The sequence below is a fragment of the Natator depressus genome, chromosome 6, assembly GCF_965152275.1.
Source record: "Natator depressus isolate rNatDep1 chromosome 6, rNatDep2.hap1, whole genome shotgun sequence".
Classification (NCBI taxonomy): Eukaryota; Metazoa; Chordata; order Testudines; family Cheloniidae; genus Natator; species Natator depressus.
The window spans coordinates 23,142,700-23,168,057 of NC_134239.1; the positions used below are offsets into that span (position 1 = coordinate 23,142,700).

At 43.3% G+C, this 25,358-nt stretch overlaps 1 protein-coding gene across 7 annotated transcripts in view; it reads left to right on the forward strand.

The window, feature by feature from the left end:
- TSPAN4 (tetraspanin 4) overlaps positions 1 to 25,358 on the forward strand; it is a 652,187-nt gene that overhangs the window by 258,359 nt on the left and 368,470 nt on the right. For 3 of the 7 annotated variants that reach the window (XM_074954795.1, XM_074954794.1, XM_074954797.1), the window contains one exon: positions 6,431 to 6,532. The exons of the other annotated variants lie outside the window; for them this stretch is intronic. In XM_074954795.1, coding sequence (XP_074810896.1) covers positions 6,443 to 6,532 — 90 coding nt within the window. In that variant the 5' untranslated portion in view covers positions 6,431 to 6,442. The remainder of the gene's footprint in view (positions 1 to 6,430; positions 6,533 to 25,358) is intronic. 7 annotated transcript variants of the gene reach the window in all.

Here is a 25,358-nt window from a genome sequence, read left to right on the forward strand (position 1 = left end):
TATATCTACAGCCAGGTTCATCATAATGTTCTATCGCCTTTTTTAGAAGTGAGCAGTAGCAAATGACACTTTTTTCATATAACGTAAAAAATGCACATCCCAGTTCTAAACACACTCTGCCTTTCCATCCGTTCTTGCCCCCCCGCAGCATCCGTCCCTTTCACAACAATACAGTTTAAACATGAGGCTGTCTCCTGAATCAGACAAAGATCTTCTGGTTCGGGAGATAAGAGGAGAAGAGAGCAATGTGTTACACAAAGCAAGATGCAAGAGGGTGAGACGTGTTTAATGGAAAAGAATGGAATATGAAGGAGATAAAAGAATTGGACAAGGGGAGAATGCTGAAATACCAGAAGGAGAAGGAGTGAAAACAAAGAGGATGAAAAGTGGAGCAAAGACAGAAAAGACCTGAAATAGAAATAGGGTTATTTTTAATAGGAATGCCCAGCAAGATCTGATGGGCCAGTTTCTCTGCTTGTGGAAACTGATGGGGGTACATCTATTTACATCCATAGGGAATATGGCTCATCATCTTGTTCAGACACTGCAGCCTGACTTTATGCAGATGTTTTCCCCATCACCCATTGAACACCGAGTTGATAGCAATGGTTTCCTAAGCTGAAGGGCTCTGCTGCTTATTCAGGGCAGCTGCAACCACAGCACTCCTTGTTCTTGCATGCGGTGGAGCTCAGTAATGCTGCCAGCTTGCAGCCCACCTGACTCTTTCCTCCAGGGGCCCTCATGGGTAGGTCAGTGTAACTGGCACTCATCATGTGGCTTGTAGCGTAGATCAGAGTAGCAGTACTTTCATCTGAAAAAAACCCTACCAATGCTTTTCAGTTCCTGAGTGCCTTTCATCCAAGGATCTCAAAGCATTTTGTAGGGCTGTTAATTAAAATTAAGCTTCAAAGCTCCACTGTGAGGTAGGTCAGTATTATTATATCCATTTTGTACTTGGAGGGGCAGGGGTGCTGGAACTAGCGGTGCCGGGGGTGCAGCAGCACCTCCTGGCTTGAAGTGGTTTCCATCATGTACAGGGTTTGCAGTATGGTTAAATGGCTTTCAGTACCCCCACTATAAAAATGGTTCCCACGCCACTGAAGGGAGAGGGGAAAGGAGGCGGAGTGAGTCACACAATAAATGTCGGAGCCAGGAATAGGGCAGGCTTCTGGGTCCTGTCGCCTGGACCACACTTGTGGAGGCAGTACACATAGTGGCCTCTAAATGTTACTACATCAAAGGAGCTGATTGAACAGCCTTCCTGTTACAGTGTTGTACTGTCCCTTCCCCAGGGATACATACTTGAGGCATGACTGAACATTTGCCTTCTGTTGTCTCCTGGTTCGCTGCTTGCGGTTCTAGTGAACTAGTGCTGTTCACTTGGCCTAGAGCTGCACTGGCTTGTGTGTGTGTACAAGTGCCCTTGGCTGAAAGCTAACAGACCTGCTCTGATTCCACATGGCAGTGCCTTCTACTAAGGGAGCTGGTGAAGTTCATAGGGAACTGACCGCCTTGGATTTGAATGGCACTTGCTTGTCTGCTTGAAGCCAATGGAGATGATCATTGATAGTATCTGAAACAGTGCCCCGATTAAGCTTCAGTGGGAGCCTCTGCCCCTTCCTCTCCATGTCTTCTTCCCAGACTCTGGGAGGGGAATGTAGGATGTTTTCCTTTTCTCTACCTCCTGGTGTGGAAGGAGGGACTTTGGTAGCTATAGTTAATTGGCTCATCACCTTGTGTGCTCCTGCAGTTGGCATCCTAATTTGTGTGAGGTCAGGCTCATTTCAGACATGGACTCCAAAGAGGTTTGAGAACCTTTAGAGACCCATACTGAGGTTCATTATTCAGTGCAGTAGTCAGGGGCCAGCTACCATCCCGTTGACTGGGGGAGAGAAAATTAATGTATCTTTGTGTGCTCCTGATAATGCCGAGAGGCCTCTCGGATACCCCATGGTGGTGAGCACTATATAAGGACCTGGATAGGATGGGGCATGTTGAGAAGCCTTAAGAGTTGGCATCAGCTGCCAGGTTTTTGGTTGTCAGGGATTCACCCACCATGTTACAGGAACGTGGTTGGGTGTGTGAAGTACCAAGCCATTTATAATCCCATACACTAACTTGGATGGAGAAATCTTTCACAAAAACAGTTTGACCTATAAGCCTGTCCAAATTCTGCATGGGCATGATCCCGATTCCTATCAAAATCTACTGAAGATTCCAAGGCTTAAATTTGGAAAAGCAACTAGGGGAAGAATAAGTGCAGAAGCAGTTTGTCTGATGCATGTCAGAGACCATGACATTTTGGATGTCCAATTTGAGGCACTTTAAAGGGGCCTGACTTTCAGGAAGTGCCAAACACTTGCCCTTTGAAAATCAAATCCCTTTGAGGTGTCTTAAGTTGAGCACCCAAAATCAGTAATTATTTTTGAAAATAGAGGCCCCATTTACTTTAATGGGAGTTGGATCAAGCAGTAAGTCACCTTTCATTGCCAAGAAACTGGCCACAATTAGTCTTGGGGTAAGTGAATGCAGCTGCTTGTGAAATCGGTGGACGTTAAACCTGCTGAATTTGGTCCAAGGTGACTGTCATCTATAATTTTGTGTTGCCATGTAATAAAAATAACCACTAGCAGCTAAAAACAGCTTCCATACAAGGAGAGATTAAAAAAACGGGGACTCTTCAGCTTAGGAAAGAGATGACTAAGTGGGGGTATAATAGAGGTTTATAAAATCTTGAATGGAGTGGAGAAAGTGAATAGGGAAGTGTGATTTAACCCTTCACATAACACAAGAACTAGGGGTCACCCAATGAAATTTACAGGCAGCAAGCTTAAAATAAACCAAGGGGAGTACTCCTTCACACAAGGCACAGTCAAACTGTGGAACTCCTCACCAGGGGATGTTGTGAAGGCCAAAAATATAACTGGGTTTAAAAAAATTAGGTAAGTTCCTGGAGGACAGGTCCAACAATGGCTATTAGCCAAGATGATCAAGGAAGCAACCTCATGCTCTAGGTGTCCCTAAGCCTCAGACTTTCAGAAGATGGGACAGGACTACAAGGGATAGCTCACTTGAAACTGCCTTGTTTTGTCCATTCCCTCTGAAGCATCTGGCATTGGCCACTGTCAGAAGACCAGATTCTGGAATAGATGGACCATTGGTCTAACCCAGTATGGCCGTTCTTATGCTCTAAAAAGCAGAGTAGGGGATTCTGAGATCTATCCCTGTTGTTGCCATGAATATCTGAATATTTGACCTATAAGCCTATCCAAACTCTCCCCATCCTGGAAAAGTTCTGCGTTGAAAAAAAAAATCAGTTTTACTATATGTTGCCTTTAATTTTTCTCTCAGAGGGCGAGGTAACTTTTACATCTTCCAGTGCAGGCTTTAGAATATAATGACAGAATCCTTTCGTCATGGTGAAGTATTGGCAATTTAGTAATTTAGTTCCTAGCTCTTGTATTCTTCTCATGTCCTGTTGTGCTCAATATTCTGGATGGCGCAGAAGCTGCAGTATAAATCCTTGACTTGGCAACAGAAGTTCCATCCAATTATCTCACTGACTGGTCTTTATTACACTTCATCTACTTTTCTGATTTCATTTCAGATTTGCTATCATCTGTTCCACGAGTGGTAAGGACAGGCATAGGTGTTTGTAGATACAGATATATGTGTTCGTATGTATACATATTAAATACGTACACAGCTATGCTTTACTGTGAAGTACAAAGCCCAGTTGTCATCCTCTGTGGGAGTGGGCTGCCACTGCTTTTTCCATCGCACCCACCCTCAAGGTGCCTCAAAGAAACAAACAAACAAAAATAAATGGATTCAGAAAGCATGCATTCCTGCAATTGTTCAGAAGTGAACCGGTTGACTTGACAAGTTCAATTTTGAAAGCAATCTTTTTCGGTGAATGGAAAGATAACGAGTGAGAAATCCAGCACGGGAAACAAAGGAGACTCAATTTACCAACTGTCAGACATGTGGCATTAACTTTGAGCAAAAGGAACACCAAATTCTGTGATGCTTGAGACTTCAGTGGAGCCCAGAAGTGAGATACACGTGTTGGAAGGAGGAAGAGGAGGGGCCCTTGGGCTGCTAGATTTTGTTTAGCTCCTTTAAAAAAAATTTCTCCATTAAGGGGACTTTTCTTGCATGGAGGGAAAGCTCGCAGCATAGACATAGGAACAAACAAGTTAAAAGGGATGGGGAGCAATGAACCTTAATGGAAGAAATTCTCTTTCTCTCCTGTTAAAACCTCCTACTGGATTGAAGGCCCATTTCGCTCCAAGTGCTGTTCCTTTCAGAGAAAGTTACGCTTGGTGATTCCTTCCAGTCTTGTTTGGAGGAAGAAGAGGGAAATGATGGGGAATGGACATGGTTCCCATTTACAGTTCTGCTCTTCTTACCTGTTCTTGATTATTACAATTCAAAATGGCATTTCCCTTAAGAAAAGCTGGCAAAGTTTACAAACTATGGAAAAAAAAATAAGAAGATGGACTACACACTGGCTTGTGTACAGATTTGGCAGTGCGTAACAACTGTTCAGCAGCACCATGCCATATGCCATTTGTGACAAAGTTCCAAGCCTGTAATTGTGGGTCCCGCGCTTCCTGGCGGATCCAGGGGCCTCAGAGACTCACTAAGGCCCCAGTGTGACCTTCCTTTAACAGTGTAGTGGCCAGTGTCACAGCCTATTGAGTTACTTTCATCACAGGCCAGTATGGGAGATGGAAAGGGGAAATACCCCACAGTCTTTGTTGCTCCATAGAGCTCAGTAGGCACAGTTTGCCCTCCTGAATGGACTGAGTCTTGCTTCCCCTCTCAAGGGGATTTCTGTAGAGTATTGGGGCGGAGGAACCCGGGCCTGTCCTCTACTCTGGGTTCCAGCCCAGGGACCCTAAGGGTAGCAGCTGTTGGTGGCTTTCCCTCCACTGCTAAATGCTGCTTTGATTCCCTGGGCCACTTCCCCCGTGGTCCCCTCTTCTTAGCTTCACCCTTACCTCAGGATATAGCAATGCTTCCTCCTCCAGCTCCTTTCACCTGGGCTCTCCTGAGGGAACTGGAAAGGAGAGCTTTTAAGCAGTCTGAGTGAGACCTTGATTGATTCCACCTGTCTCCATTAGCCTAATGACCTTAACTGGTTAATTGGTATTAGGTGTCTTGATTGGCCTGGAGTAGCCTTTGTTTGGCTATCCAGGGAACCAGGGACCTGCTCATCCTGCGGCTGATATACCTGCCTTCCACCACTCTCTTATATGCTAAGTTGCGGGACCTCCTGGTCAACCTCCTCCTGGCCCTGGCTAAAGTGGCCATCTATAAAAACAGGGTGAGGAGGTTGGCCGATGGAGTCTCCTGCGACTGCGGGGCCTATTTCCGATCCTCCGTCTGTTCACGCCTCTGGGCAGAGTTCCTCTGGGCGGCGTCCACCGACTCCCTTGACGCCTTTGAGGAGCGGTGGGCGCTGTCCGGGGTCCTCTGCTCAGTGTCCCCATCCGGTTCCCTTCTTTTGACCCTTTGACCGCACTCCCGTCCCTGTTCTTCATTAGTTGTCCCCCGTAACTACTTGGCTTCCAGGTCCTGTGGATCTCCCCCTTAGGCTGGGGGGGATCCTTTAGCAGTGGGTGGGCTTGCCCGCCCACTTCCTGGATCCCAATAGGACCACTCTCTTATATGCTTCTGGTCTGACTCCGTCACACATTGTAAATCCGTGCCCGCCTCAGTTGTTTGCTGGTGGCTTCTCAGATTTACACCAAGTCACTTCCAAAACTACCCACTGGCTCACGAATCTGGGACCAACGCGGCTACAACGGCACTACATACATGATCTGGATTTGGTCATTTGAATGTTGCTAATCTCCTCTCTTGTCATACGACAGAAGCAGCAGCAGCATCACAGACACAATAGCCGCCGAAGTTTACAGAGCACTCTTTGGGAATACAGGTGCATGTTTTCCATTAACTCCAGTGGGAGATTATGCCACAAATAGCTCTACCAAAAACGGTAATTCTGCTGTTCACTTCCTTTGTGGCACAACTTCTGTGGACAGCTATATGGAGAAGTAATAGATTTACATGCAAAGGACTAGATCCTCAGCTGCTGTAAATAGGCATAGCTCCATTGAAGTCAGTGGTTGTATGGAAATTTATACCAGCTGAGGATCTGGCCCAAGAACGCTAAGAGGTGGAATATTACTATTCGGGTTATAAAGAAAGGGTTCCCTCTATATATGGTACAGATATTTTTGATTGCACTCCGATATTACTTTGAAAATGACATTTCCAAAAATTAGGTTTTATTTGTTTTTAAATGGGAGAGGAGAAGAGGCATTAAATGAAAGCTTAGATTTGACCAAAATTGAAAGCTTAGGTCTCTGTTCTCAACAGGAGATGCTTCCTACTCACTGTGAGTAAATGTATTTTTCAGGCCCTGCCCTGCATGTTGGAAACCTTGACACAACAGCATTTGGATGTGGGTGACGCTAAGAAAGTGAAATGGGACCTTAAACAACAAGGGAAATTGACCAGAGTAAGTTCTGCCCTAATTGAGCGATGTGCAAGGAGGAAATGGCATGTTGCTTGGTGAAAAGTAAGACTCTGATCCGGCGAATTGCCCACGGATCTCCTCACCAACAGAGATCAGTCCTTAGATATTATAACTTTTGTATCAGATTAAATCTTATGGATTTTTATTCATGCTTAGTAATTAACAACAACAGCAACATAAGATTGTGCCTCATATCAGCATTTCCAGTTTTGGTGTGGCAATAGGAAGTACAGAACCATTTTGTCAGATGCACGTTAGAGACATGGCATGTAGAGAAGAAGAGGAGAATTATTAATTTGTAATATACAGAGAGTGGCTTGGAGAGGATTCTCTGATGTGGTTTACAAACAGTTAGTAGTGTGCTGGCCTTCCGATGGAGGCAGAAATGCATTTACAGGGCAGGAGCAGCCAGAGCAAATCAATAGCAAATTCACGGCAAGATGAAAAAATGAAGTGTTAAAATGGTTAGGGTTTCTGCCAGAGTAGGTCTGAGTTGAAGACTGTGATAAGCGTAAGTACTGGGGAGGTATTTGGACTAGTGCTAGTAATTCATAGTGGCACTCTGAAGAGCAGCTCCTCTAATGTGGTATTGAAATTTGCATATGATGCTGCTGAGAACAATCGTGTGTTGGGAAGGAAATGGACTGTAGGAGAGGTGAGGAGTGTAGCTAAATAAATAAGAGGCTCTTCCAGCGCACGCTGTCTTTTCTCTCTGAGATCCTAAAGACAGACTGGGTACTTGAAATGTAATTGGGGTGATAACAGGCCAAATTCTTAGCCTTACAATAAGGGGTTTTTTTCTTGTAGCAGGTCCATGCCATCCAGGATCAGGGCAAAACTCATCGTTATTCTGTGTTTGTACAGTGCCTAGCACAATGAGGCCCTGGTCCATGATTGAGGCTCCTAGGTGCTACCGTAATACAAATTATTATTATTATTGTTTTGTGATGCCACATAAAAATCTCTCTACTTCGGCTCTGCCACCTTGACTAACATTTCCTGAAGTCTTGATTTGAAATGATTCTTTTCAAAATAGCACCTTGAAGTCCCAGCCAAGATCAGGGCCCCATTGTGCTAAGTGATGTAAGGGATAGTCCCTGCCCCAAAGAGCTTACAGACTAAATAAATGAAGGCAAAGTTTTCCAAAGCACTCGAGTTACTTAGGAACCCAGGTCCCACTAACCTTCAGGTACCTAAGTCACTTTTGAAAATGGGACTTAGGCTCTTAAGTCACTAGGTGCTTTTGAAAATTTTACCTTAAATTTAGGAGAGTCAAAAGTTGGAAACAGAAGCATAGAGAAGAGAAGTGATTTGCTCAGGTCACACAGCAGGAGAGCAGATGAGCCAGGAAAAGAAGAACCCAGGTCTCATGGGGCGCAGTCTAATGCCTTAACCACTCGGTTATGCTGTCTCTCTGTAGTGTTACCCACAATTCCTTTGTGCAGTCAGGCACCCTATTCAGTGCTGCACACATGTGAGAGGATTTAAGAAGCTAGGAAGCAGATTTCTTAAATAAGGAGCAGACACTGTACTTGTATGTATGACATTGTAAGTGTGAGGCTTTTTCACCACTCTTACTTTGCATTTGTCATACAAGTGCGGTAACTTCATGATCTAGAAGATGTAGGAGGTTTGTATATGTAGATACCCTAGCTCGGTAGCAAGTGGCACATAGGTTCAATGGAGAATGTGGTATGATGACTTTGTGAGAGGAGAAAAAAATGCAAATCCAACGGTGGGAGGATGTCAGTGATATATATGGCCAGCGAACCAGTACAATAGCTTTTTCAAACTTAAGATACCCACAGCCAGTCTATGTATTACATAAAGCCCCTAGAATACAGTCCCTGATCCAAAAACTTCTTTCAATGTAGTGGCCTAACCCTGCAAACTCTTAAGTATACTTCCAAGTATCAGGGCTTCTTTTAAAGTTCAGTCCTAAAACTGAATTTCCCGGATTTCTATTATTTGTGAAATTGTGTTGTGTTGCTCTTTTCAGTAAGTACTACGTTATTGTATTTGGGTTTTGTTTTGTTTTTTACACACTCAAATTACTGTGAAGGAACAGCGAAAGTGTGATGTCTGTACTTGGATCCTGCTAGAGTGCAATACAGGTTATATGAAAGATTGTGGTTCCTGGGAGGAGGGGTGTGTGTGATCCATTTTCAGTGTTGTGTTGTGCAGTAAAAGTTCCAGATCAGCCATCATGCTTTGTCCTCCCCCTCCCCAGCCCCATTTCCATTTCATTCATTCATTCATTTATTTTAATATCTGTTTTGAGAGCCCATTGCTCACGCAGCCCCATGTCACAGCCATCTATTTAAAAAAAGAGTGCTTTTACTGCAGTGGCAAAGGAAGAGATGTGGAAGCTGATGGAGTAGGGTTGAAGTGTGAAAACACCTCCATGCCTCATAAACCCAGGTTTATTATTAGCTGGCTGAGTTAGATCACAAGGTGTCAGCTGGGGAACTGGAGAGTCATTACACCTTAATTCCTCTTTGCATTCTCCCCCAGAGAAAAGAGAAAAACCTGGTCAGCAGTTTTGTTAAATTGTTTTTTAAATAAAAGAAACACACCGAGAGATTGAGAGTGTGCATTTTCAGGATTATTCTCAGAAATAAATTGTAATGTATGCAGCTCAGTTAATCAGTTTTTTTATGTCTAACCACATTATAAAAGTAAAAAGCCCAGCACAGAAATCAAGATAGATTAGTACAAAGTCATTAGTGAGGTGAGAAGGACACCTGTTTAATATAAATTGGCTCAATATCAGCAGTTTTATGGCTTCCAGACCAAAGAATCTTCTTCTTCTTTATTTATTGTTAAATGAACATGGAGGGTGTATGGCAATTTTGACATTGTATCATGAAGTATAATTCCTAGACTTCTAACCTTGCCTGTGAACGGGGGAAAAATATCCAGCCAGATTTATGGGAAAAATGCCTAAAGCTGTGGGTGACATTAGCAATGAAAATGTCAAGCTCAGAAGTGTCATACGTAAGTGCGCTGTAATTTCACTGTATTTAATGTTATGGGACAATAACCAGGAGATGGGCACTCAGCCATTTGCAACACGGCATTTGTGACAGCGTTGAAGTTTGATGTTTATAGAGAACAAAGCCCGCAGCTGTGTCATCTCTGTGATCCTTGGCCTTCTTTCCTCGCTCTGCAGTAGTGAATGGGATTTACTCCTATTCTGCAAAGAAGAGTAGGGCCCCCAGGATCATCTAAGGTGGGAATTCTCAGTGGAAAAAATGAATTTGATGGTTTCAGCTTGGTTCCTACAAGAGATGTTCCTAGCACTTCTGTTTAGTTACCTGCTGGATAATCTCTCTCATGTTCCTCTTTTCAAGGGATAGTGCTGATTTTATCCCCAACATAGTCTGCGTTCCCTGCAGAAGTGTTGTGTCCCTCCACTTTTATTATTGACTGTTATTTACATCAGAAATGAAATCTGATGACACTGCAGCTATAGGAAGTGTGTTTTACACTAAAGGAAAGAATCCCACAGCATTCCTGCATGAATTATTATTTTGTGTTGCCCATTTTGGTGCTTCATTCCTCATTTGAGTCCCACTCTTAGGCCTTGGCAAGCTGAAAGGTATGCTACTAAATACCCCTGTTAATATGCAGCTGATCAACAATAATTGATGAGCCAAATAAACCTCCATTTCCCCTTGCAAGAACCTTTCCTGTTCCTGAGCAAAGCTTGGAATAGCTGGCATGAAGAAAGCCATCATAGAATCCATCCTACATTTTATATAAGACCATGGTTGGGACTGGCCACTTCAGCAATTTTACTTTGAGCATTACCTCCAGCAAAGCTGGGTATACTCAGTAAAACTTCTAGTCCTTTGTTTTTAACACGGAGGGCCAGACCTTCGGGTGGTGTAAACTGGTGTAGCTCCATTGAAGTCAGTGAAGTTAGACTGTATAACTATTGTGGGAAGGTTTATGCCTTGTTTGGTTTAATATTTTTGGTTCAGGTGGCTTGCTGAGTCACCACTAGATTTGTTTTTATTTCTGCTTTAATATTTGCACACTGTTTCAGGTCTGTTTATTCATTAAACACAAATAAAAGCCAGGAGCTCAGTTCTAAGGAGCAATTTCCCTGATGCAGTAGTGAGCACATTTTATGGAAGGGGCAACAAACCTTGGAAACAGCTTTCAGTTTCAAGCTGCCCAGGAATTATCCTTTAAAGATGTTTTTAAAAAAAGAGAGAGAGAGAAAGAGAGAGAAATGTTGTGACATTTCCCAGTGGGTATCTGTGGAAACTCAGAGAAATGCGTGAATTATTTTTTATGAAAAGCATTTGTGCCTCAGTTTGTCTGTGTGATATTATCCTGCCTGACTGCCAGGAGTTAAATCAGAGGAGGCTGTCGGGAGGAAAACAAACGGGAAATGAAAGAATGGCAAAGATAAGACACCTGGAGTAAATCCTTTCAAAGTGGTTAAGATAACAATGGCTGGGCCATCAGTTGGGAAGGTGCTGGTTTCCAGGTGCCAGGCAGAGTTACACAGTTGGGGTGCCAAGCCTGCAAATCTGGAGATAGAAAAGCCATACGCTATTAAAGAGCCCCATAGAACCTGGAAGGGGAAGTGGGTTGTCAGCAGCTGCCCAGGAGGTGAAATCTCTAACAGAGAACATGCGGCAGCAACTCATTCTGTCTTTTGCAACCAGAAATGGGAGATAACTGAGGTGAATCCAACTTACCAAAGCTTGCAAGGAAGGATTAATGTTTGTGTAAGGAGAACTATTCATACTGGGCTGTATTGTTTTTAGCCATCTCTCTGCATGCTACATATCCTTTGGGTGAAAAAATAATGCTTTCTTTTAAAGAAGCTGTTTCTGAGTCCCTGAAACAGCTCTCTGGTCACAAGACTCCAGAGGAAAAGGGCTTACAGGTGCCAAACCTAGTTGTGCTGTCATAGTAACATGGTTAGTAAACAGGGGGGCTGCCACCCAGAGATCCAGTGTAAGGGTGGTGGGACTGGGAGGTTTGAGAGAGGTGCAGGAAGTCAGGCCTTTGGGGTTGTCATAAATATAAAGGGAAGGGTAAACACCTTTAAATCCCTCCTGGCCAGACGAAAAACCCTTTCACCTGTAAAGGGTTAAGAAGCTAAGACAACCTCGCTGGCACCGGACCAAAATGACCAATGAGAAGACAAGATACTTTCAAAGCTGGAGTGGGGGGAAACAAAGGGTTCTCTCGGTCTGTGTGTTGCTTTTGCTGGGACCAGAGCAGGAATGCAGGTCAGAACTCCTGTAGAGGGTTAATAAGCAATCTAGTTAGATATGCGTTAGATTCTGTTTTGTTTAAATGGCTGATAAAATAAGTTGTGCTGAATGGAATGTATATTCCTGTTTTTGTGTCTTTTTGTAACTTAAGGTTTTGCCTAGAGGGATTCTCTATGTTTTGAATCTAATTACCCTGTAAGGTATTTACCATCCTGATTTTACAGAGGTGGTTCTTTTACTTTTTCTTTAATTAAAATTCTTCTTTTAAGAACCTGATTGCTTTTTTATTGTTCTTAAGATCCAAGGGTTTGGGTCTGTGTTCACCTATGCAAATTGGTGAGGAGTTTTATCAAGCCTTCCCCAGGAAAGGGGGTGTTGGGCTTGGGGGAATTTTAGGGGGAAAGACATTTCCAAGTGGGCTCTTTCCCTGTTATTTTTGTTAGACGCTTGGTGGTGGCAGCAAAAAAGTCCAGGGGCAAAAGGTAAAATAGTTTGTACCTTGGGGAAGTTTTAACCTAAGCTGGTAAAAATAAGCTTCGGGGGTTTTTCATGCAGGTCCCCACATCTGTACCCTAGAGTTCAGAGTGGGGAAGGAACCTTGATGGGGTGCATTCAGGAGGGACTGAAAGGGGTCTAACACACAGCTCGCCTGGTAGCTGTAACAGAGCCTAAATCCTGTTTTCAAAGGGACTCGGCCAGAGTTACAAAGGTATTTATCTGCCAAAAGATGCAGATAGAGGCCTAATGCTATTTGCAAAAGCAATTAACTAAGTTCAGCACCAAATTCCCATTGGCAGTTAGGCGCCTAACATGCTTACGTGCTTTTGAAAATCCCCTAGGCATCTACCTGTGTGTGGGTACCTAAATACCTTTGTCAATCTGGCTCTTAGGCATTTAAGAGCCCAAGTCTTATTGAAAGTCAGTGTGGCTTAGGATCCTAAGTGCCTAAGGCCAAGATTTCTAAAAGAGACTAACGCTCTGACTGCCTAGCTTGGGGCACCTGAAAGGGATCTGATTTTCAAAGAGGTGGTAAAGAGCACTTCCTGAAAATCAGACCTCTTCAAGGTATCTCAAGTTGGGAATCAAAATTTGAGACACCCAAAATCACCAGTCACTTCTGAAAATCTTGATCTAAGTCCGTTTTGAAAATGGGGGCTTTTGCGCCTAAATCACTCAGGTGCTGTTGAAAATTTCACCCAGTTGGAAGCAGAATTAGGCTCAATCAGAGAAGTCCCATGGACTTCAAGGGCAGCAGGACTGGTTTCACTGAAGATGAGATGCGGATGAGATTTCCTCACACCTCTCCCTCTAAATCACAGGGATTTCATTACATGAAACCAAATGTGTGTGATTTTTTTTTAAATGGACTTCGAGGGTGTTTTCTTCTTTGCTTTGAGCTCAAAATATGCAGCATAACCACTAAAAAGGAAAAAAATAGTAGGATAATGTAAATGAGGGAGCCCTCCCCCAAAGAGCCTTTTGTAGCCAGCTCATATCAGCATTAAAAGAAGAAATAAAGCAGATTTCAGAGGTTCACTAGAGCATCCAGCAATGAAAACCAATCAGACTGAACCAGGCTCCGAATATAAAAACAAACGATCAAATTTTACTGGGAACTAAAACGGAAGCTGCAACATTGACAGAAAGAGAGTACGAGAATGAGCGAGCAGATTAATGGGAACATTTTTAATGATTTTTTGTGTGCATGTGCTTTCATTACAAGGGTAAATCTACTCTATGAAAATTAAATTTATATTGACTGGTAGTAGTCCAGTCACTTACTACATAGTGGGAGTGTTGTTTAAGTGGTTAAAAGCAGAGGACAGGAAGCCAGTATTGTCGATCTTATTCCCAATCTGACCTGCAAGTCGTTTAACCTTTTTGTTAGTTCTAAATGTTACTTATCTGTAAAATGGTGATAATACTTAATTAGGGCCTCATCTAAAGCCCATTGGCGTCAGTGAAAAGACTCCATTGGCTTCAACAGGCTTTGAATCTGGCCCTGACCTCACAGGATGGTTATGAGGATTGATTAATTAACATCTGTAAGATGTGCTGTGAGATCTTCAGATGAATAGTGTTACATACAGACATATAATGTATTACTTTGTTTGTTGTTTACTGTATGGAGAGCCTAGATTCTTTACCTTGGCTACTACAGGAGACAGACTTCTTTAACAAATCCATTTGATTTCCTGGCAGAAGTTAGTATTGTAAAATACACGCAAAGTTGCCCAAGGGAATTTTGTATGCAATTCCCATTGAAATTAGTGTGAGTTGTGTGTTGAAAACCTAAGCCAATACGTATACAGCATACACACATGGAAAAAATTTTTGCATTGCCTTGTTCTGGACCGTAATGCACACTGACATTCTGCACAACAAATCTCAGTATATCACTTTGCAATTACATATTTAGGGACATATCTCCCACACAATAAAAACACAACTCTTACACAGCAACAAAAAACAAACCCTCATCTCTTAGCCTGCTTTCCAAGCTGTTGAAAAATGGCAGCAATTTTCCTGGCATATGCTGGAATTCCAACATCACTTCAATGGACTGAAAATCACCAGTAAATTCATCTCTTGCCACTGAGATTTTTTTTTTGGTCTGTTACTTTGCAATGAGAGAGCTGAATGGAAGTGTGTGGGGGGTGGGCTAGGCCCAGAGGCCCCTTGCTGGAGGCTTCAGGGTCTTGCCACACCCTGTCCCAGAGAGGAGCAGAAGAGAAGTCCTTCAAGTAGTCTAAAGTGACTGTAGGGGAGGCAATCAGAGGGGCTGCATGAGTGGCCAATGAAAGGAGCAGCAGAGACAGAGTTAGTTGCTGCCTGGAGCTGGAAGAGAAAGAATCGTGTTTCTGACTGGCTGAAAGAGCAGTGGGACCATGGGTAGATCAATGCAGGCAAGGACTGCGGGAGCTAAGAAAAAAGAAAAGGAGCACTTGTGGCACCTTAGAGACTAACAAATTTATTTGAGCATAAGCTTTCGTGAGCTACAGCTCACTTGGAGCTCCTGGCTGGCTGCTGGGACTGAGCAAGGACTGAGCCCAGAGAGGGCTGCAGGAAGACAGTGTCTCCAGAGAGGAAGCCCTGGGTGTATAGCCCCATACCAGGGCAAGGGGTTTGTTCTGTTCTACCTACAGACAGCGTGTGTGACTTGGGCAGAGGGCTGAGTCACTGAAAACCTGCTGAAGAAACAATTGATCATGGTGTGTGTGTGGTGTGTGTACTTACGAGAGGTGGATGCCACCCTGTTCCACGAACTGAGTGATTGCAGGCACGCACTCGACCAAGGGGGTGCTTGCGAGAGGTGGGTGCCACCCCATTACAGGAAGCTTCCCATTGTTTCTTGGTTTTAATTAAGTAATAGTTTAGTACCCATTGTTTTGATTGCAATGATGAGATATTCACCCCCCAGCATCTAACAGAAGCTGAAATCAGTTTGATCTCTCCCCCAAATGTAACTTTTAAATTTTAAACCATAGGCTTTGATTACTCCTTTGAATTTGAATTACTCCTGATCTTTTTCAGCTTACATAGAAATGTGTTACCCTGGGCCTAAACGTATAAAAATGACTCGTGATCTTTAGTCCTTCCATTTTTGGACGCCCAACTTGAGACACCTTAAAGGGGTCTGACTTTCAGAGGGCGAATATGCCATAACTTTCTGAAAAACAGGCTATATTTTAAGGTATCTCCAGCTGATCACCCAAAATCACTAGTCCCTCTTGAAAATATAGGGTCTGGTTCTTTGTATCATAACTGTTTCTACAGAATGGTAGTTGAGGTTTTTGGTCCACACAGGAAATGTGCATGAGGCAGCATGGTGGCTGGATGTAAGGTGAGGATAAATGGACAGGCAGGGAATAGAAATTGACAAATATTCAGAGTGAAGATTGTTTCTGGAGCCTAAACTATGAATTTCCTGATTTTTGTTACAATACTTCTGTTCTTAAACTTTAACCTTAACTTGGTTTTTAAATGTTTGAATTTTTTCCTATAATTACAGTGTTCTAATAAAGTTGTTTTACTTGAAATGATGTCTGCTTCCAACATTAACTATATCTTCATTAATATTCTTATATTGGAATTTGATAAAAGTCTGTAATAAACAGGGGTTGGTGTTAGCCTTTATTGAGTAACTCTCACAATGCTGACAAATATGGAGCCATTGAGAGCTAAGAATTGTCTTTGTATCATATCATTATTAATGTCTTATTCCTGCATGCAGGAAAGATTTGTGTATTTTAAAGTCGATATTTCAATTTCTGTTTTCACATTTTCCATTGCCTGAAACAGTTAAGTAGCACAGTGAACCTTGGACAGGATATTTATTGGCAATATTGGAGAAGTCCTGTAGTTCTGTGTAGATAAACACCATTCCAATTGCCTTTGAATGCCCTCTGTGTGTCAGAGGTAGGTAAATAAACGAACTATATTAATTGCTTCTAAGTCACTTGGGTGCCTCCATTCACTGGATTGCACACTAAAGTTAATGTAGTGTAATCCAATATTCTCTGCAAAATTAAAACTTTCTCCTAGTGCATGGGACTGCCACTATTAGTTCTGAACCTCTAATAATGCATTTAAAGAGGGACGTAATAAACAAAAGGAGGGTCCCCCTGGAACAGTATAATTTCGATTTTCCTCGTGCCTTATTCTGCTGGGGTGGGAGAAAAGGAAATAGTATATGTATGTAAGGAATCACACGGCTAAAGGGAGCGTACAAGATAAGGCAGCGAAACTCCTCTGTTGTGGTAGTTGTTGCTGTTGGGTTTAGGGGAACAGCAAGGAGGAGGATAGATTCTGTCACTGCAGTGATGAACTGAAGTCAGAGGTTGAAATTCCTCCTAACTAGTTGCCCTCAGGTGGGTACTTCTTGAGCAAGTCTCATGTCTGTTTCAGAGTAGCAGCCGTGTTAGTCTGTATCCACAAAAAGAAAAGGAGGACTTGTGGCACCTTAGAGACTAACAAATTTCTTTGAGCATAAGCTTTCATGAGCTACAGCTCACTTCATCGGATGCATTCAGTGGAAAATACAGTATGGAGATTTTATATACACAGAGAACATGAAACAATGGGTGTTACACACTGTAAAAAGAGTGATCAGGTAAGGTGAGCTATTACCAGCAGGAGAGTGGGGGGGGGAGCCTTTTGTACTGATAATCAAGGTGAGCCATTTCCAGCAGTTGACAAGAACATGTGAGAAACAGTAAGGGGGGAAATAAACATGGGGATATAGTTTTACTTTGTGTAATGACACATCCACTCCCAGTCTTTATTCAAGCCTAAATTAATTGTATCCAGTTTGCAAATTAATTCCAATTCAGCAGTCTCTCTTTGGAGTCTGTTTTTGAAGTTTTTTTGTTGAAGAATTGCCACTTTTAGGTCTGTAATCGAGTGCCCAAAGAGATTGAAGTGTTCTCCGACTGGTTTTTGAATGTTATAATTCTTGAAATCTGATTTGTGTCCATTTATTCTTTTACGTAGAGACTGTCCAGTCTGGCCAATGTACATGGCAGAGGGGCATTGCTGGCACATGATGGCATATATCACATTGGTAGATGTGCAGGTGAACGAGCCTCTGATAGTGTGGCTGATGTGATTAGGCCCTATGATGGTGTCCCCTGAATAGATATGTGGACACAGTTGGCAACGGGCTTTGTTGCAAGGATAGGTTCCTGGGTTAGTGGTTTGGTTTTGTTGTGTGGTGTGTGGTTGCTGGTGAGAATTTGCTTCAGGTTGGGGGGCTGTCTGTAAGCAAGGACTGGCCTGTCTCCCAAGATCTGTGAGAGTGATGGGTCGTCCTTCAGGATAGGTTGTAGATCCTTGATGATGCGTTGGAGAGGTTTTAGTTGGGGGCTGAAGGTGATGGCTAGTGGCGTTCTGTTATTTTCTTTGTTGGGCGTGTCCTCTAGTAGGTAACTTCTGGGTACTCTCCTAGCTCTGTCAGTCTGTTTCTTCACTTCAGCAGGTGGGTATTGTAGTTGTAAGAACGCTTGATAGAGATCTTGTAGGTGTTTGTCCCTGTCTGAGGGGTTGGAGCAAATGCGGTTGCATTGTAGAGCTTGGCTGTAGACAATGGATCAGGTGGTGTAGTCTGGATGAAAGCTGGAGGCATGTAGGTAGGCATAGCAGTCAGTAGGTTTCCGGTATAGGGTGGTGTTTATGTGGCCAGCACTCATTAGCACCGTAGTGTCCAGGAAGTGGATCTCTTGTGTGGACTGGTCCAGGCTGAGGTTGATGGTGGGATGGAAATTGTTGAAATCATGGTGGAATTCCTCAAGGGCTTCTTTTCCATGGGTCCAGATGATGAAGATGTCATCAATGTAGTGCAAGTAGAGTAGGGGCATTAGGGGACAAGAGCTGAGGAAGCGTTGTTCTAAGTCAGCCATAAAAATGTTGGCATACTGTGGGGCCATGCGGGTACCCATTGCAGTGTTGCTGCTATGGGTACCCACATGTCTGTGTTCGAGCAAGTACCTGCCCAGTGGGGCTCCATGGCTGAGTCATTCTCTCAGGAAGAGGGATAAACAAGGAGAAATGCTGAAGCAGAGGAGGGAGCGGGGAAGGAGCATGGAGAAAAAACTGGCAGTGGCGCCTGGCCTGTCCACTTTTCGCTGGGGCAGACCCCACCCTCTTCCCCTCCTTTTGCTGCCAGGTCCCCATCCCCTTGGCTAGGTCAGCTGGGCAGTTGTGGGAGCCCTGTGGACCCTCCACCTGCCCATAGTGCGGGGGGGGGGGGAAGCAGCACCCAGCCCATGTCCCCACCCCCTGGGCTCCCCACCTGGCCCAGGGCAGGTGGAGGATCCACGACTCCACGCCGGCTCACCACAGCTGCCCACGCAGCTCTCCCTGACCTGGCTCCACCTGGGGGCGGGGGCCTCGGAGCTGCAGCCCGGCCATGGTAAGAGCCACGCGGGCAGCTGTGGCAAGCTGTGGCACAGACCCTCCACCTGCCCTGGAGGGGGCGGGGACGTGGGCCGGGGGCTGCTCTCGGTCGGCCCCCTGCACCGCGGGCAAGTGGAGGGTCCACCGCCGCTCCCCCCAGCTGCCTGTGCGACTCTTATCATGGCCCAGCTGCGTCTCTGAGGCCTCTCCACCTGCCCTGGGCTGGGTCCCCGGGGGGCAGGGACCCGGGTAGGGAGCTGCTTTCAGTCCCCCCACCCCAGATGGAGGCCGGGCTCCCCGCTCCCTTTCCGGTTTGGCTGGAGGCGGGGGCCTCGGGAAGGACAGCCTGCCTCTCTTGGGAAGGCTCCAACACCCTTGAAAACTGGAGTAAGCAAAGAGACGCCCAAAGGTCTGAATTGTCCCTATCAGGCTCTGTGCCTCTTGTCACTCCTCAGCATGCTGTGTGAATGGGGGCTGTGTGTGTCCCCATCTCTCCCTGCCCCTTTTGGGTGCCAGAGGGCATGAGCAGAGAGCCATCCCCGGGCTTGTGAGAGGGCAGGGACTGTGGTTAGGGAACAGCCATTGTGGTGTCACCTGGCGTAAGAATTGCCTGGCCTTAAGGAGGGGAATGGAGTGAGGGAGAGAACAAAACAGCTGATAGGGAGGGTAAAGGGGCAATTGCCCAAGTGGTGGGAGCGGGAGCAAAGAGGAAAATCACTGAGTGAAAAGAGAGGGAGACGCCTGCTGAGACCCACAAGGATGAGGGGGAAAGCAGGATAGCAGAGGGACTGCTAATGGCCGGGGAGGGGCCCACAGCACGAGGGGAGGCTACTTGTCTTTAAAACCGTGCAAGGAGGAACTCGGCAAGAGAATTTGAGAGGGGCCCAAAACAGAACAGGCTTGAGAGAGAAGCAGGGGAGATGGAGTGAGAGAAGGAAACGAAGAAGGTGAAGGAAAGCCTGGAGGGGAGCAGGGTGTCACTGAGGGAGGGGAATGTGCTTTATTTACCTCGGATTACCTTGGGCTGTGTCGCCTTGGAGAACTCCACCCCGCTCTGCCAGTACGGCTGGAGGGGAGGTGAAGGTTCGTCAGCACCTTCATGGCCGAGGAGACTTCAGCCTAATTGACAGTCCTGTTTTTTTTTCTGGGACAGTCTCATTTCCCTGACCGGGAAATCTTGGCACCTTAAAGCAGAACACACAGGTGTCCCATTCTCTACTCAGCAGCTCGCCTCACTCATCAACCCAGCAGGGGCTGCTGTGGCAGGCTCTGGGGTGCCAATCTCCACAGCCCCAGGGAAAGCAGCTGCAGCAGCCGTTTTCAAGCAGAGGCTGGCTGTACCAGGGCAGCACTGCCACTGGGCCTGGCAGATAGTGCTTGTAAGAGTTTGGGATTCAGCCAGCAGCGGCAACAGTGGCCTCTGAGGGGAGGGAAGAGAGTGAGTGTGTGGAATGGACTCTCCACTGGCTAAAGAGTGTCAGATGTCCTGTTGTTTCAATCTGATAATCTACTCACTTTAGCCTAATTGCCTTTCTCGTTCTGGCTGAGTAGGCAGATTAAAAAGGCAAGAATTTAAACCAAAAAATGCATGCCACAGTGGCTGGCGAGGTTCCCTGTGCCATTTCAAATGTTGAGCCCTATTCAATGCGTTGGTGGGATCCTCGTTTCAGGAGGTGGAAAAAATTAACTCTGTTCTTATCCCTGTTTGTGGGAACTAGCTGTGTCGGAACAAATGTAAAGGAAGAGGAGGGGAAGTTGCAGCATATAATTTCCCTGCTGTCACAGTCACTAAACAGAGAAAGGGAGGGAGGATGTGTGTGTGTGTGTGTGTTTGTAAGAGAGATAATATTGTGTTCTAATATACATATTTATGCATGAAAATTAGATTTGATTTGACTTGCTGGTTTCTGAATGGTCAGGGACTCTGTCCCTGGTATGCTTTCTAGAAGGAGAGGATTCCAGCCCACAGTTGCTAGGGTGGCTTCAAGGCCTATGACAGAAACGTAAAATTCAGTGGTGCTACTTTACTGAAAACTTGAAACAGTTTCAATGAAATAAGAGCAGTTTCTTTAGTTGTACAGATCTAGAGATGCACATTCCCAGAGGGACAGAGATCCCCGCTGGATTTTGTTACTTTCAACACCATCTGACTCAGTTGTTCCATCAAAATCCTTTATGGAAGGGACTGGGTTAATTATTTATAAGAGTTTATGTAATCTAGTGGTTAGAACAGAAACTAGAATTCTTTGCCTTGGGCAAGTCCCAATCCCTTTATGCCTCTGAAATGGGCACAGGGTTTTGTGGGGTATAATAAATGTCTGAGTTGCGAGGAAGAAATGGTACCATATAAATGCAAAGTACTATTGTTCATTTATTTCCTGTTTTTTATATCATGGTGTGTCCTCATATGTGTGTCAGAGGTCAGGCTGCATGGTAGTTTACTGGGCCATTGGTATTAACAACGAGTTGTGGAAAGGGGATGGTAATAGGCAAAAGTTGATAAGTTGTACATGATTGCTGTGTGGGTAGAGAAACAGAAGCGTGTTTGTTGACCTTAACTGGGTATTTGCTTGCTTTTCAACAGTCTAAGGAAAATGCTATTTAAGCAGAACAGAGCAAACTAAATGAACATTAAACAAAGTTTTCCTGTGGGAATAATATCAATATCTGAAAATAAAGACTGTAACGACGCCCCAGAAAGTAATGCTACAAAAATACACACATACTTTGCTACTCATGCTCTGCATTCATAAAATCATCAAATGCTGCTGGTGCACTATCATCATCTGTTTTCTGAGATCTTATTAGTAGAAGCTGATCCACATTTAGTTACATTGTGTGTCTCACTTCCAGAAACCTTAGATTTCTGCTCCTTTGAAGAATGCACCAGCAATGCTTTTGATTTCAGCACTGTGCTTTGCAATTCTAAACAGTATCCCTCTCCCACTCCCATACATATGCTGGAACTTGTTTCTCCCAAGTGCGACAGCTATGCTTGGTTTACATGCTTCAACGAGGAGTAGCATTACGGAGATTTTAGATAGAGGGAATGCTTAAAATAATGGGGCTCTACTTTGCAAACTGAGTCTATAAAAATGACATCCTGGGGTTCCATATTTATTCTTTTGATGACTGCTTGGTTTTTCCCAGTGAAAAAACATATTTGGGCCTGATACCATGTTATACCATTTTTATGCCAGTGTAACTCCATTGTATTATGTTTATGTAAAAGAAGTGTAATGTAGTGCAGAATGAGGTCTGTTATTCCTATGTTACCTGGCAAACTTAACGTGCTATCTGAGTGTCAGGCTGGGAGCTTTCTGTCTGAAGCATCACCAATGATAAAGATTCCGCAATTAGAGCTTAATTAATGATTCTGTTGATTATATACAAGATGTAATAGAATCCAAGACTCTCCCGTAGCTGTGCTGATACTAATAAGATTACTACGAGTAAGTAGTAAAAACTTATTTTAAGTAAGTAAAGGCAGCAGATCATGAATTCATACAGAGAACTAATCTTTTCAGTAGGTTGGTAGCATTTTTGGATAGCGACTTTCTGAAGCAGAAATTTTTAAAAATATTTTTTATAATATACAGTTGGTTTCCGACTGAAATCCAACTCTGGAGGCTGTTGGGCATAGGCCAATACACTAATTTTTCACCTCTGAAGACATGGGTTTGTTAAAGTAAGGCCATGCAAAATTGTAGAAAAGATTTCACCAAATCTTCACTGAGACTTCATTTTGCCCATTTCAGCATCACTGAAATTTCAAATGAATGGTTATTTGACTGAGCAAACCTAGAAAGATATTTTTATGGTTTTGAAGCAAAAATAATTTCACTCAGTGGTGATCCTATTTTACATGAACATTTTGTGAAAACTGGACCAACTTTGAATTTCCCACAATATGCAGACATGCTCAGATTTTGAGTATTTTGTTTGAAATCCTGGCACTGCTGAAGTCAACAACAAAATTCCCATAGATTTCAACATGCTTAAGATTTCACCTTTTAAGTTTTGGGTTAGTTTTAATTCTGATTAGATAACAAATGACAATTTAGATTACTTTGCCTGTGCTGAATCTATTCTGTGGATAAATAGGTCAACTTTGCACCTTCAGTTGCAGTAAATGACCTTTTAAGAGCAGTGAATTCATTTAATTAATCTCTAGAACATATAAATGTCATTTAGCGTGTATCAGTTGGTGGTCTTTATTTGCCTGTGTACAGTGGGATTTTTTGCAGGTTATGTGCAGTGTTCTGTATTTGTCCAATAGAATAGAATTGCATGAATGTTAAAATCCCATTGCATTCATATAGTGATATATATTTAAATTGCTACACAAAGATTTGCTTAAAAATATTAAAAAAGACGGGGAAAAAACACCACCATCCTTCCGTCTGCTAAGTCCACCATATGGTCATGTAGCATGTTGGGCCTTGATTTGTATTTCGTCTCTTGAAGGCCCAAATCCTACTTAGGTCAGGTCTACTTTAGAAACTTTTGCCACTGTAGTAAATTTGGTTAGGAGTTGGATATTTTTATGACATTTCTATGCTGTCAATAGCCCTAGTGTAGATACAGTTATACCAGCGTAGAAGAGCTTTTGCCCATATAGCATATTTTGCTCACTGAACCATTGTAAGCTGTATCGGCAAAAGCATATTTTTTTTTCAATATAAGGTGCGTCTATGCTAGGAGAATGTGCCTGTATTGTTATACTAGAAAAAAAAATTCTTCTTTTAAACGATTTTATTTATTTATTTATTTCGGAAGTTTTAACAAGTTTACAAATCCTTGCCACGTAAATATCTGAGATAAGCTCGCTGTTGTAATGATTCTTGTTTTTTGTGTAGAGAAACATTAAACAGTAACATAATCATCGGATCTCTCCATTTAACAGGGTGTTCCGTATTACAGAATGAGCATCTTTACTCTACCCATGACATGTCATTTCTAGTGAGTGAAATCTCTAATAATATGTGTGGTCTGCTAAATATATATAAATATTCAAAAAAATAATTGGATGGATGTGCTGGAGTTTTTGAAGGTGAATGTATTTTGTCTGCATATTGAATAGTTACCAAATATCTGACTATCTATTTGTTCTCTGTTTTGCAAGGTACATAATTGGTACATTAATTTTTCCATAACAACAACCTCATATTTTTCATAAAATATTTTCTCATGTAGACCTGGCCTTAGTTATGTGCTTAACTTTTTTCATGGTGTGAATAGTTCCACTGACTTTCGGAATCCTGGCTCCACTGAAGACAATGGCAAAAATCCCATCGATGTGGGGGTCAGGATTTCACCCACCGTTCATAATGTTAAGCATTCACAGAATCAGGGCTACCACTTGTAAATTCTTTGGAGCAAGCACAATGTTTCCTCTGTTTTCTCTACAAAATAATTATTACTGAGTTGCAAATAACATGAAAACATCTATAGACAATGTTTATAAAACCTGCATCTGTGCTTTTGCTTCTTATCACTTCCACATTACTCCCTTTGCTGTTCTGATGATGTGAGCCTTGCCATTTATCTTTTTCTTCTCCCATTTTCCTCATACTGCCCCCAAGTCATAAAACAACCTCCCTATTCCAGGGTGAAAAGCAGGACTCTCCTAAATTCAAAGCCTTCTTGAAAACCCATGTAATCTGAGAAGCCTATATATGCTAATTTAACACCATCACCATTCCTTTTTAAACCTAATACAGAAGTTCTGAGTTTAATACCATTCGGTGTCACTCCTGCTGTGTTCTAGTGTGATCTCCATCTGGCTTTTGGGGCAAGTTTACACTACAAAATTTAAGTCGATTTAAGTTACGTTGACGTACAGCCATCACAGTAATTAAATCACTTTAACATGTCCACACTACGTTCCTTGTGTCGGTGCGGCGCGTCCTCACCAGGAAGCGCATCAATTTAACTCACAGTGTGGGGCATTGTGGGATGGCTTCTGAAAAGTGGCAACAGTCGATGGAAGCAGCGCAGTGTCTACACTGGCACTGCATTGACCTAAGTACTATGCTTCTTGCAGAGGTGGAGTTATTAAATTGGTGTAGTGGGTCAGGTACATTTTAGTGTAGATGCTTAGAGAGTTAGGTCAACGTAAACTGCCTTAGAGTGTAAGGTCCTTGGGGGCAAAACCTGTATCCACACTTGTCTACTATAGCTCCCCAGCACACTGAGTCAGTGTTTAATTGATAACTATTTAAAATGACTGTCATTGAACTTCTTAGAGCCTGTGCTTTGTTCCCTGCTGTTCTCAGTTTTAAATTGTGTTATATAAATACCATAGCTGGGGAATTATGACAAACGAAAAAGTAAGTCTAAGATTCGTACACAAACTGAGTGTAGCTGAATGTATCTTAGAATGTGTATTATTGGGCTGATTTGCATAAGATGTATGGATATGACTTCAGTAAAAAGCTGCAGTATTAAAAATAATTTGAAGTGACTGAATGCAATAGTAATAATAATCAAACTCAAAGTCTTACAGTATATAGCACTTTTAGCATTTTCAAAGTATTATGATGCAGTCATTAACTAATGAGCCCTCCACGTACCTCTGAGAGGTAAGTAAGTAATACAATCTCTGTTTTACAGATAAACTGTCTGCCTCAGCATCCTTAAGCGATTTGACCATTGCCATGAGTCAGATTCTC